Consider the following 13,178-nt stretch of genomic DNA (forward strand, 5'->3'; position numbering starts at 1 on the left):
TTAATTACCGATTCCGATATTAACCGATACCGATATATACAGTCGTGGAATTAACACATTATTATGCCTAATTTTGTTGTGATGCCCTGCTGGATGCATTAAACAATGTAACAAGGTTTTCCAAAAAAATGCCAACATGGCACTGCCATATTTATTATTGAAGTCACAAAGTGCATGATTCTTTTTTAACATGCCCCAAAACAGCAGCTTGGAATTTGGGACATGCATGAGGAGGTTGGGTCGGCGGGGGGAACTTGCAAGCGTATTTCTTCTTACTCGTCGTCGCCATGTCTCTTCTTCGTTCTTCTGCTTCGTCTCCTTCTTGTTGTGTGTGCAGTTGCACACTGAGCTCCAAAAGCCGTAGATGTTATTGTAGCGTCCCGGAAGAGTTAGTGCTGCAAGGGATTCTGGGTATTTGTTCTGTTGTGTTTATGTTGTGTTACGATGCGGATGTTCTCCCGAAATGGGTTTGTCATTCTTGTTTGGTGTGGGTTCACAGTGTGGCGCATAATTGTAACAGTGTTAAACTTGTTTATACGGCCACCCTCAGTGTGACCTGTATGGCTGTTGACCAAGTATGCATTGCATTCACTTGTGTGTGTGAAAACACGTAGATATGTGCCCGGGCCGGCACGCAAAGGAGGTGCCTTTAAGGTTTATTGGTGCTCTATAACTTTCTCTAAGTCCGTGTACACAGCGGCGTTTTAAAAAGTCATACATTTTACTTTTTGAAACCGATAATTTTGAAACAGATACCGATAATTTCCGATATTACATTTTAAAGCATACCTGCCAACTTTTGAAATCAGAAAAACCTAGTAGCCAGGGTCCAGGGGTCCCAACGTGGTCTTTTACATCGCTAATTCCTCCGTGTCCGATCGAAAAATCTTGTCTGCACAAGGTGCAATTCGCGTAGTTTTCACCCTTTTTGGAACGGATAATTATTCCCCGATAGGCTTTTGAATATTCTTCACGGAATGACTGCAGTTTTCTTTTCGGTTTAAGACTCGTTTGCGATTTTTCTCCGGCTGATTCCATGATCGTTCGCTCGTTTGGAAACAATGGCAACTGGTGCTATAAATAGCCTCGCGCATGGCATTCGGAATGGCTCGATAGGAAGTTACGGGAAGCAGTGTCGATTGTCATTGTTGTTACGCGATTTCGTGAATAAAACTTTTTTTTAAATATTTTTTTTTAATTAATGAAAAAACGTATTTTTTATCCCTGCAACCATAACCCGGAATAGGTTGATGAAAACCGTACTAATTACGGGAAAACCGGAGTACCGTATTTTCCGCACTATTAGCCGCACCTAAAAACCACAAATTTACTCAAAAGCTGACAGTGCGGCTTTTAACCCGGTGCGCTTTATATATGGATAAATATTAAGATTCATTTTCATAAAGTTTCGGTCTCGCAACTTCGGTAAACAGCCGCCATCTTTTTTCCGGGTAGAACAGGAAGCGCTTCTTCTTCTACGCAAGCAACCGCCAAGGTAAGCACCCGCCCCCATAGAACAGGAAGCGCTTCTTCTTCTACTGTAAGCAACCACCCGCCCGCGTAGAAGAGAAAAAGCGCGCGGATATCACCGTACGTTTCATTTCCTTTGTGTGTTTACATCTGTAAAGACCACAAAATGGCTCCTACTAAACGACAGGGATCCGGTTCATGAAAAGACGCAATCTCTCCATCCACACACGGATTACTATTTCACAGCAACTGATATTCCTGTGAACCGCACTGTGGAACGGGAGCACGTACGGTGAATATTCGCACCACAGGGAATGAGAAGTCATCCTTCACTGTGGTTCTAGCTTGCCATGCTAATGGCCAGAAACTTCCACCCATGGTGATATTCAAAAGGAAGACCTTGCCAAAAGAGACCTTTCCAGCCGGCGTCATCATAAAAGCTAACTCGAAGGGATGGATGAAGAAAAGATGAGCGAGTGGTTAAGGTAAGTTTAAGTTTACGCGAAGAGGCCGGGTGGCTTTTTTCACGCAGCTCTGTCCATGTTGATATACGTATGTTTGTGATTGCACATTTGCGTACATTTTGGGAGTGAACAGAGTTGTTAGAACGCTGGTTTTTAATATATTATTAAAGTTTGACTGACCTATCTGACTGTTTTTTTGACATTCCTTTAGCGCAGTTAGATGCGGCTTACAACACCGGGCGGCTTATAGGTGGACAAAGTTTTGAAATATGCCGTTCATTGAAGGCGCGGCTTTTAACCCAGGGCGCCTTATGGTGCGGAAAATACGGTAGTTGGCAGGTATGTTAAAGCATTTATAGGCCGTCCAATTTTATCGGACACCCCTAGTACCGATGTACGTCTACTTGTACGCTCCTACAACATTGCAATGTCTTAAATATATAACAGTCGTAAAAAACAGAAGCAAATTGCACGGACTGAAAATTAAAATGACCTGTGGGAATGAAACGGGATGTGCTGCCTTACCTGATTGCTGTGGACAGACGCATTGCTGCAGTGAGAAGAGTCTCCGTTGTCCTCCACGCCGCTGCCGTTCTCCACCGTTTGCCTTTTGCCGCGCTGTAATCTGACCACAAAGAAATGGGATTGGTTGAGCCGAGTGTCCGCTAACTTGTTCAGTTCTTCGCGGTACACCAACAACACATATGAACACTTGACCATGTAAAAGAGGGCTTGCTAACCGGTGGGCGCGGGGGTCCTACGACATTTGTACATTTAATTACGATATAAAAAATATTTTTGTCACTTATTGTGACGATTCCGCTCACATGAAAAATAGGCAATTACATTTATCATATACGCATGCGCAGATGCTAGGGTTGGGTGATATGTACAGTAAGGCTGAAACGACGCGTCGACGTAGTCGACGTCATCGGTTACGTAAATACGTCGACGCCGTTTTTGTGCGTCGGCGCGTCGCATATTTACGTCACACTACTGTCATGGCGGAGCGCAAAGCAGACGATGCGAGCGAGGGGAAAAAAGCACGCCAAAAGTCGTCAAAAGTGTGGGAGTATTTCAATAAATGGCCTAATAATGTTGTTGTATGCACACTGTGTCGAGCGGAAATGGCCTATCATAGCAGCACAACGGCTATGAACGAACATTTGAAAAGAAAACACCCGACAGCGTTCTTGCCATCACCATCAACTAGTCAATCGTCCGTGTGCGTATACGTTGTCATTATTACACAAAAACATGAATGTGTCATTTGTATCTGTGTTGTAAATTCATAAACTAAAGCACCGTTTCGCTCTGAGAGGCGCGTTTGGCGTGCCTGATCAGTGTTTACAAAGACGCGCTCCTCTTTAACGCTGTGGAGAGGCGGCGGCGGCGAGCGAGCGGCAAGGCGGGGCGCGCCGGGAGCGACGCCGCAATCGTGCCCAGGTGCGCGATCCGCGCACCTGGGCACGATCATCCAATCTCCTCTCGCTGAAGAAAAGGGGAGCAGCAGAGAGAGAGGGAAGAGAGACTGGAAGGAGCCAAAGTGAAGCTGACGTGGAGCGAGAGAGGAGGAGAGCCAGAGACAGGGGACGACGAGCGAGCGAGGAAGAAGAGCCGAAAAGCGAGGAAAGAAAGAGAAAAGAGTTGGAAGAGAAAAGACTTTGTGTAAAATTAAAAGATTGTAAACCTGACAAAGCCGTCTGGCGTTCAGTCTGTCGGTCCTGAAAGAACCCCACGGCACAAGACGTGTCACAAACGCTAACGTTAATTAGTTGTGCAAATACCTTTTACAACATTAACAGTTACATATGCTATGTACAAACGAACAATTAACTTTCACTTTAATCATACTATCATTGTTGTGTTATTAAGCAAAATAAGCAATACTTTTACTTTTGTTGAAATGTTTACACTGTACTTTTTTGTATTGGATGTTTAGCCTTATTTTTGCACATTTTAGCAAATAAGCAATACTTTTACTTTTGTTGAAATGTTTACACTGTTGTTACAGAATATTTCCGTTTTGCACTTTTTTGTATTGGATGTTTATCTTTATTTTTGCACATTTTAAAGCAAAATAAGCAATACTTTTACTTTTGAAATGCTTATATTATTGCAGAATATTAAGATTCGCACTGGATGTTTACTTTTATATTTGCACATTAAAAAGCAAATAAGCTACTTTGAATTTTGTTAAATGTTAAAAGTTTTAAATGTTTACATTGTTACAGAATATTTTGTCATGTTGTTGTCAATGTTGACTGAGTGGCCATACTTTTTTTTTTTGTAAATAAAAGCCATGCCTTTTGAAAAAACTGGCCTACACTTATTTTTTCCTCTTCATTTTAAATTAAAAAAATAATCGGTAAAAGGAAAAATAATCTATAGATTAATCGAAAAAATAATCTACAGATTAACCGATTAATCGAAAAAAATAATCTATAGATTAATCGATAGAAAAATAATCGTTAGCTGCAGCCCTAGTAGCGAGGTTCGAGGTGCTCCATTAAGCGTTTAAACCCGACATTACTCACCACCGACAGGCGCTGGTCATCAAGCACAATAAACTGGGCTATCTTTTCTGTTGTGGCCATTGCCTTTTTGCTGTCCCGTGGTAGTTTGTCACGTCTTGCAAAACTTTCGGCCAGCGTGGGTTGCTGAAGCGAGCCAGAGGTTTGTTGCTTCGCCTTGCTGCTCTCGCGAAAATCCTTATGTTCTTTTTTTGTGGTGTTTTTTCAAATGTGCGATGAGGTTGCTTGTATTGAACCTTCCCGGTTCTGTCCCTCCACGGGACACTTGCGCCTGACAAATGTTGCGTTTAGCGGCAACGTCTTTGTCCGAGTTTAGGTTAAAATGCTTCCACACTGCCGACATCACTACACTTTGCTGCAAGCACACGCGTTGTCGTTGTTGTGATCACGTGGGCTGTGCATGCTGGATCAGAGACGCTCTTCTTCCGCGGCCGGCACCAACGTTAATTTAGGGGCATTGCCGTTACCTACTGTGTTGGAGTGTGATCAAACCAGAGTCACCTATTATCGACATGCTGCAGCGGTAAATGGACAGCTTATATCGGAGCGCTTATATCGGAGTTTTTAGATTCAGTCCGATAAAATCCGATATTCACTTTTTTGGCTAATATCGGACTGATTTCCGATATCAATATCGGATCGGGACATCCCTATCAGAAATCTTCACTATGACGTCACTTGATTGACATTCACGGCACCCGAGGGTCTTGTGAGATGACGCTGGCTGCTGCGAGCTCAGTGTGAAGGGAAAAAAAAAAAAAGACCGTCAGGGAGGCGAAAAACCGTTTTTATTTCAACCACACCTCCTGTCAAAAGCCTGAAGACTGACCACATAGTTCCTGTCTTCACAATAAAAGCGCTGCTCTATCCTGCCTGCGCTAACAAAATAAGAGTCTCAAAAAGCCGGCGTGCACAAGCCCGCAAGCCACAGAGTTTGCCGCCAATGTATTTCTTGTAAAGTGTATAAAAAGGAGTATGGAAGCTGGACAAATAAGATGCCAAAAACCAACCACTTTCATGTGGTATTGGACAGAAAGGAGGACTTTTTTTCTCCTCCATTCAAAAATGTGGATGTTATCATCACTACTGTCTGATTCCTATCAATGCAAGTCATCAGAATCAGGTAATACACCAACTTATATTCTTGTCTTCAGGAAAGAAAGGAATCTGTATGTGTTAAACATGCTCGTATTATCACTAAACACCTTTTAACTTGTTAACAAAAATGTCTCTTTCATAAATAAATAAATATAAATTATATATATGAATGAGGTAGATCCCTTCGACTCGGTCATTTAAAAAGTAGCTCGCCTGCTGAAAAGTGTGGGCACCCCTGATCTAAGGTCTGTAATATCATCAGAAGGTTCAGAGAATCTGGAGAAATTACTGCACGTAACATTGAACGCCCGTGACCTTTGATCCCTCGAGCAGTACTGCACCAAAATCCGATATTAGTGTGTAAAGGATATCACCACATGGGCTCAAGAATACCTCAGAAAACCACTGTCAGTAACTACAGTTCGTCGCTACATCTGAAAGTTAAAACTCTCCTATGCAAAGCGAAAGCCATTTATCAACAACACCCAGAAAGAATAATTTCTTGCTTTATCAATGGGGTTGGGACCATCAGCTGTGAATGATACGGTGTGTACAAAATTGTGGCCTGTACGTTTCTTGTATTGAAAATTGATTTTTTTTTGTGACTTATCGACGCCTGCCAATAAATACAGTAATCACATTTCCAACTTACCACTCCATGCAGAGAATTCTCAGCGAAACAGAAAGACGGCGCAGCCAAAGTTGGTAGTTGATACAATTACCTGCAATTACCCTCCCACTGATCAATGATCACTTCCGGTTTTGTTCGGGTACCAGAGCACCAACCATGCTTCCTAACTTTCGTTTTCTTCCAATCCCCCCCAAAAATGAGTGTGTGCTCCTTTAAGAATGGCAGTGTGTTGGGCGAATGAAGAGAGCTGTGGCGAATGTGTCCGCTTGTGTTCTGCAGAAATAAGAATAAAGCAACCAAATTGTCCCGAATCGACGGCCTTGTCATTCCGACACGGAGCTTAGCAAACCCAAGTGAAGGGTGTTACCCCAGACGAAAAAAACATCTCCCCTGCACTCCTCGACTACGATTTGGGAGGCGAACAGCAGGCAAGGTGTTACACTCGGTAGTTGATTGGCTGTTAGCGTGTCCCTCCCATTGCTCAGTGACACGTCCTGTTTCCCCAAAGCGCGACTGACTTCATAAAACGAGTCTTGCTTCAGAATTTATGGTTTCTTCCGACCAAAAAAAATATATAAAATATTTTATCGGACGCATTTTATATACATATTGATTATGTGTCTATCGCGATATATATTGATATCGTTTTATCGCCCCAGCCCTCGCAGACGCACAGGGTGCATGAATTCCAATGGGGAGCATGTCTCGCCAGAAGGCATCATGATGGCCAGCAATAATCAGCTGGGTATAAAATCAGGATGCAGTCTCGATACATGAACATGGTGTGGGGGGGGGGGAATAATCTCAGAGAATTTAGATCTCCAAAGAAAGACAATCTCGATTCACATTTGATGATGTCACCAGTTTGTGTACCTGGTCATTGCTTGTATCTTCAAGCCTTCTTCTATGCTGTGGGACAGAGCTTGTTGGTTGTTGTGTTTGCTAATGCGGGCCAACACTCTTTCCTGGTGTGCTTCGTACTCATCCCGACTGGGGTAAATTTTACCTAGAAGGGACAAATCACAACAAATTATTATTTTCCTCTTTTACAGCAGTGAAAATATTATATATATATACACACACACACACACACATATATATACATACACATATATGTATGTATGCATATATATGTATATTTGGTGTGCACCGGTACACAAAAATGTCGGTTCGGTACGTACCTCGGTTTAGAGGTCACGGTTCGGTTCATTTTCGGTACAGTAAGAAAACAACAAAATATACATTTTTTTGGTTATTTATTTACCAAATTTGTAAACAATGGCTTTATCCTTTTAACATTGGGAACACTATAATAATTCTGCCCACGTTAATCCACATTAAACTGCCCCAAGTTGTTGCTCAGATTAAATAAAATGACAAAACTTTTCTTCTACATATAAAAAGTGCAACGTTAAACAGTTTCAAGTCAACTCATCATGCTTAATTTATTACAGCATTTAGTTGTAGTTGATTTTTATTATGTAAATGTTATATTTTTATCAACATGTGATAGCAGGCACCCTACCATTCAAAACTAGGCTGCTGCATTACTAATGATTAATGTAACTATAGCTGAAAAAATAGTACAATAGCAATAGGAGAGACTATTCATCCCTGAACACCATGGAGTTCATGTAGGCTTAATGATGCACTTACATTATTATATCAACTATCAGAGACAGAAACTCTTCATTTAACATAATGTCCTTTTTTGCTGCTTCAACACAGCTCAATCAACACAGAAAAAGGGTAAAGTGAAATAACAGACAGGGCTTTGCTGTCCGTAACACAAACACACACCGCAAAATGAGCTAACATTACGCTAAAAGCTAATTAGCCTTCACCTCAAGCCAGGATTGTGAGCGAGCTGAGCTGCCGTTTGTTTCTAGAAGGTCAAGGGGCTCATAGTGATGTTACTAATAGTTGACTGGGAGGTGTTTATTATAATTTGGGGAGAGTCCGCTGCCTGATGCTTACCTGCTAAACACCTATCTGACTATGTGCGCTCTGAATACGCTCGTGTGTAACCAATCAGATGGTTGTGTGGTTGGCACAATGCTGGGTGCTGTGTAGAGGACTGACAGAGACAGAGGCAGAAGAAGCGGAGGAGCTTGTTAAGACTTTAGCTTGGGCAGCTACTTAATATGTTCGTGTGGAAACTCGTTCGGTACACCTCCGAACCGAACCGAAACCCTCGTACCGAAACGGTTCAATACAAATACACGTACCGTTACACTCCTAATGTGTGTATACACATATGTATGTATGCATATATATGTGTATATACACATTTGTATGTATGCATATATATGTGTATATACACATTTGTATGCACATATATACACACAGCGATAGATAGATAGATAGATAGATAGATAGATAGATAGATAGATAGATAGATAGATAGATAGATAGATAGATAGATAGATAGATAGATAGATAGATAGATGGATAGATAGATAGATAGATAGATAGATAGAAAAAACTCACTTATCAGGGCGTCGAAATTAGGGTCCGGGCGCAGCGACCTCTTTGAAACCAACTTCTTACGGCACGTAGGACATTCTTTATTGCTGGAATAAAAACGAAGCAGATTAAATCAAACAATTCACCCAACGAATGGCAAATGTGGCTGTGTTCATAAAATAACAATGCAAAAAGACAGCAGTCTCTGTTTAACACCAAACTTGGCTCAGCGGCCGGCCGGAAACTAGAGAGTTCCCGGTTCGAGTCCGGCTTCCGCCATCCTAGTAATTGCCGTTGTGTCCTTGGGCAAGACACTTCACCTACCTTTCTCCCAGTGCCACCCACACTTAAATGTAGATAATGGGTTTCTCCATGTAACATGAGAGAAAAAACACTATGTAAATATAATTCAGTTTAAATGCTAACGTGAAAACAAGAGACATCAACATCTTTTTCCGTTAAAACGACATTCCCCAATTAAAACTTCTGTAAACTCATTACTGTCTTAGCAACTAGGATATTCAATAGTACACATTAAACCAGGCCTGGGCAATTATTTGACCCGGGGGCCACATTTAGAGATAAAAATGTGTCTGGGGGCCGGTATATCTATTTTTAGGGACACTAATACAAAACCTCACAATAATGTCTGATTGAATGCTAAAAACGTTATGACAGACCGCCTTAAAAAACATCATGGAATTTTACATTTTTCTATTAAGGATAAAACATTGAATATTGACAAAATATGAATGTCACACCCCCTTTCGATCGACATATTTTACAATCAAAAATGCAACAAACAGTGAAATATGAACGCGAAGGGTACAAAATAAACCCACCTACAATCTGATACATCACAAAGCTTTAGAACTTTGTTGTGAAAAGCTCCTTCTGTGTCTGTGGAAACGCTTCCCGCCCACACTGCTTGGTGCCTCGTCTGAGCTGCTGTGACGTCGATTACCATAGCAACTAATTAGATGACCATTGTAACTAATTAGATGACCATAGTAACTGGTATATCATCCATAAGCGCAGATTCCAAGCATTGAAAGACTTAGTATAGTTGACGACTTCCGGTCATTAGAAAACATCACTGCACATCATAATGGCGGCTACACTTTCCATCTTGAAGATCTAAAAAAATTATTTGGGAATGTCCGGCGGGCCAGACTGAAAAGCTTATGGGCTGCATGTGGCCCCCGGGCCGTAATTTGCCCAGGTCTGCATTAAACAGACCTATTGATACTTGAAGCAATATATACATTAACGCAGAGGTGTCAAAGTCGTTTTCACTGAGGGCCACATCGCAGTTATGTTTGGCCGCTTCCAACAGTGAATACTATTATCACACAATTTCTTTATGCATTTTATTAGTAGATTTTTAATAACTAAATATGGTAAGTTGCAATAATTTCACCTCAAAATGTAGTGTACATTACTGTAAATGGAAACACAGTATTGCTGGTTTTATGGTAAAAAAGGGAGCTCAGTTGCCAGAATTTTACTGTAAAATTTACATTTGTTTTTTTTACTGTAAATAAAAAATCCTGCAATTTTACAGTAAAAATTTTGGCACCTGAGCTGCCAGTTTGTTTGTTTTTTTTACCGCAAATCAACAACTGTAGATTTTTCAATGTATTACCGTATTTTCCGCACTATTAGCCGCACCTAAAAACAACAAATTTACTCAAAAGCTGACAGTGCGGCTTTTAACCCGGTGCGCTTTATATATGGATTAATATTAAGATTCATTTTCATAAAGTTTCGGTCTCGCAACTACGGTAAACAGCCGCCATCTTTTTTCCCCGTAGAAGAGGAAGTGCTTCTTCTTCTACGCAAGCAACCGCCAAGGTAAGCACCCGCCCCCATAGAACAGGAAGCGCTTCTTCTTCTACTGTAAGCAACCACCCGCCCGCGTAGAAGAAGAAAAAGCGCGCGGATATTACGTTTCATTTCCTGTGTGTTTACATCTGTAAAGACCACAAAATGGCTCCTACTAAGCGACAGGGATCCGGTTCATGAAAAGACGCAATCTCTCCATCCGCACACGGACTACTATTTCACAGCAACTGCCTAAAGACTTTCAAGAAAAGCTGGCTACTTTCCGTGCATATTGTAAAAACAAGATAGCTGAAAAAAAGATCCGGCCAGAGAACATTATCAACATGGACGAGGTTCCACTGACTTTTGATATTCCTGTGAACCGCACTGTGGATACAACGGGAGCACGTACGGTGAATATTCGCACCACAGGGAATGAGAAGTCATCCTTCACTGTGGTTCTAGCTTGCCATGCTAATGGCCAGAAACTTCCACCCATGGTGATATTCAAAAGGAAGACCTTGCCAAAAGAGACCTTTCCAGCCGGCGTCATCATAAAAGCTAACTCGAAAGGATGGATGGATGAAGAAAAGATGAGCGAGTGGTTAAGGTAAGTTTACGCGAAGAGGCCGGGTGGCTTTTTTCACGCAGCTCCGTCCATGTTGATATACGACTCCATGCGCGCCCACATCATGCTGGTTTTTAATATATTATTAAAGTTTGACTGACCTATCTGACTGTTTTTTTGACATTCCTTTAGCGCAGTTAGATGCGGCTTATAACACGGGGCGGCTTATAGGTGGACAAAGTTTTGAAATATGCCGTTCATTGAAGACGCGGCTTATAACCCAGGGCGCCTTATGGTGCGGAAAATACGGTACTGTAAATGCCAAAACGTCACCAGTTTATTACAGTAAAAAAAGTAGAACAATGCTGTAATAACAACGGTAAATTTCAAACTTTTACCATGAAATCTATTGCGACTTTGACATTGCACAATTTGATGGATAACTTGCTTTGAAATAATTATTATTAGTATTTATTTTTTATTTAGAAAATGGTTTGAATGTTTGATAATATATTGTTACATAATTAGACAATATTCAAGTTAACATCATTTTTTTACTTGAGTACATATTTTTTTTTCTCTCAAAATAGTAAGATAGAATACATTTAGTAGGAAAGGGTACAGTACTTTATTGATACATATTTCCAGGCTTTCGAGGGCCAAATAAAATGAAGTGGCGGGTCACATCTGGTCCCTGGGCCTTGAGTTTGACACCTGTGCATTAACGGGACGCGCCTGTTTTTATCATTAAAAAAAACCCACAAAAACTTGAAATGGAAAAAGATACATATGTGTCCTTTAAGACATATATGCTGAGCATTAGCGATTTTACTTAGCGAAAGTACAACTAAGATGCACATTACAGTCAAACAGCTGGTGAGTCGTCAGTACAATACTTACAGTATTAACACTTTTTAGGGCACAACAAAAACAATTAACTATACTGGGGGTCAGCAACTCGCGGCTCTTAAGTGCCGCTTTAGTGGCTCCCTGGAGCATTTTAAAAAAAGGATTGAAAATGGAAAAAGAATGGGGGAAACATTTTTTTGTTTATTTTAGTATGTTTTTGTTAGAAAGCCCACGGTTTAATATGTTTGTGTGTATGCTTCACTGATGAACATCGTTTTGTCCTACTAATTTGAGCGGTTCTTGAACTCACCATAGTGTGGACTGTGACACAACAGTCTGTATACATGTAAAATCTTCCACTCCTTTGTCTCATTTTGTCCACCAAAAGTTTTATGCTGTGCGTGAATGCTCAAAGATGAGCTTTGTTGATGTTATTGACTTGTTGGGAGTGCTAATCAGGCATATTTGGTCAGTGCATGACTGCAAGCTAATCGATGCTAACATGCTAATTAGGCTAGCTGTATGTACATATTGCATCATTATGCCTCATTTGTAGGTATATTGAGCTCATTTCATATCCTTTACTTTTATCCTCTTTGTAAATAATTTAGTTTTGCATGTAAAGTAAAGTACCAATGATTGTCACACACACACACAAGGTGTGGCGACATTTGTCCTCTGCATTTGACCCATCCCCTTGTTCACCCCCTGGGGGGTGAGGGGAGCAGTGGGTAGCAGCGGTGCCGTGCCCGGGAATAATTTTTGGTGATTTAACCCCCAATTCCAACCCTTGATGCTGAGTGCCAAGCAGGGAGGTAACGGGTCCCATTTTTATAGTCTTTGGTATGACTCACAACCTACCGATCTCAGGGCGGTCTCATGAAACATTATCTGTTTGTAATATTGGCTGCATTTCTGTTTGTGTGCCATGTTGTTCCAGACCACAGCAAACATTACCTAGCTTGCCAAAGATTGTAATAAATATATTAGGCCCTGCGATGAGGTGGCGACTTGTCCAGGGTGTACCCCGCCTTCTGCCCGATTGTAGCTGAAATAGGCTCCAGCGACCCCAAAGGGAATAAGCGGTAGAAAATGGATGGATGGATGGATATTAGAAGAAGACAGCCTTTAACTTGGACACACACACACGTATACCTTTGGCCATTAAAAGCCAGTAATTTCCAGGAGTTATCTCACCTTCTGAGTAACTAATATTATATATGTAATACATATATATATATATAAATGTGTAGAATAAATAAAGTTTTAAAATA

General features: G+C 41.1%; 1 protein-coding gene across 1 annotated transcript in view; it reads right to left on the bottom strand.

The window, feature by feature from the left end:
- rnf2 (ring finger protein 2) overlaps nucleotides 1–13,178 on the bottom strand; it is a 41,004-nt gene that overhangs the window by 18,535 nt on the left and 9,291 nt on the right. Inside the window, exons 4-6 of the mRNA XM_061928311.2 lie at nucleotides 8,688–8,770; nucleotides 7,071–7,203; nucleotides 2,460–2,559 (exon numbers count right to left, since the gene is read on the bottom strand). Coding sequence (XP_061784295.1) covers nucleotides 2,460–2,559; nucleotides 7,071–7,203; nucleotides 8,688–8,770 — 316 coding nt within the window. The remainder of the gene's footprint in view (nucleotides 1–2,459; nucleotides 2,560–7,070; nucleotides 7,204–8,687; nucleotides 8,771–13,178) is intronic.

This window comes from Nerophis lumbriciformis, linkage group LG33, assembly GCF_033978685.3.
Source record: "Nerophis lumbriciformis linkage group LG33, RoL_Nlum_v2.1, whole genome shotgun sequence".
Lineage (NCBI taxonomy): Eukaryota > Metazoa > Chordata > Actinopteri > Syngnathiformes > Syngnathidae > Nerophis > Nerophis lumbriciformis.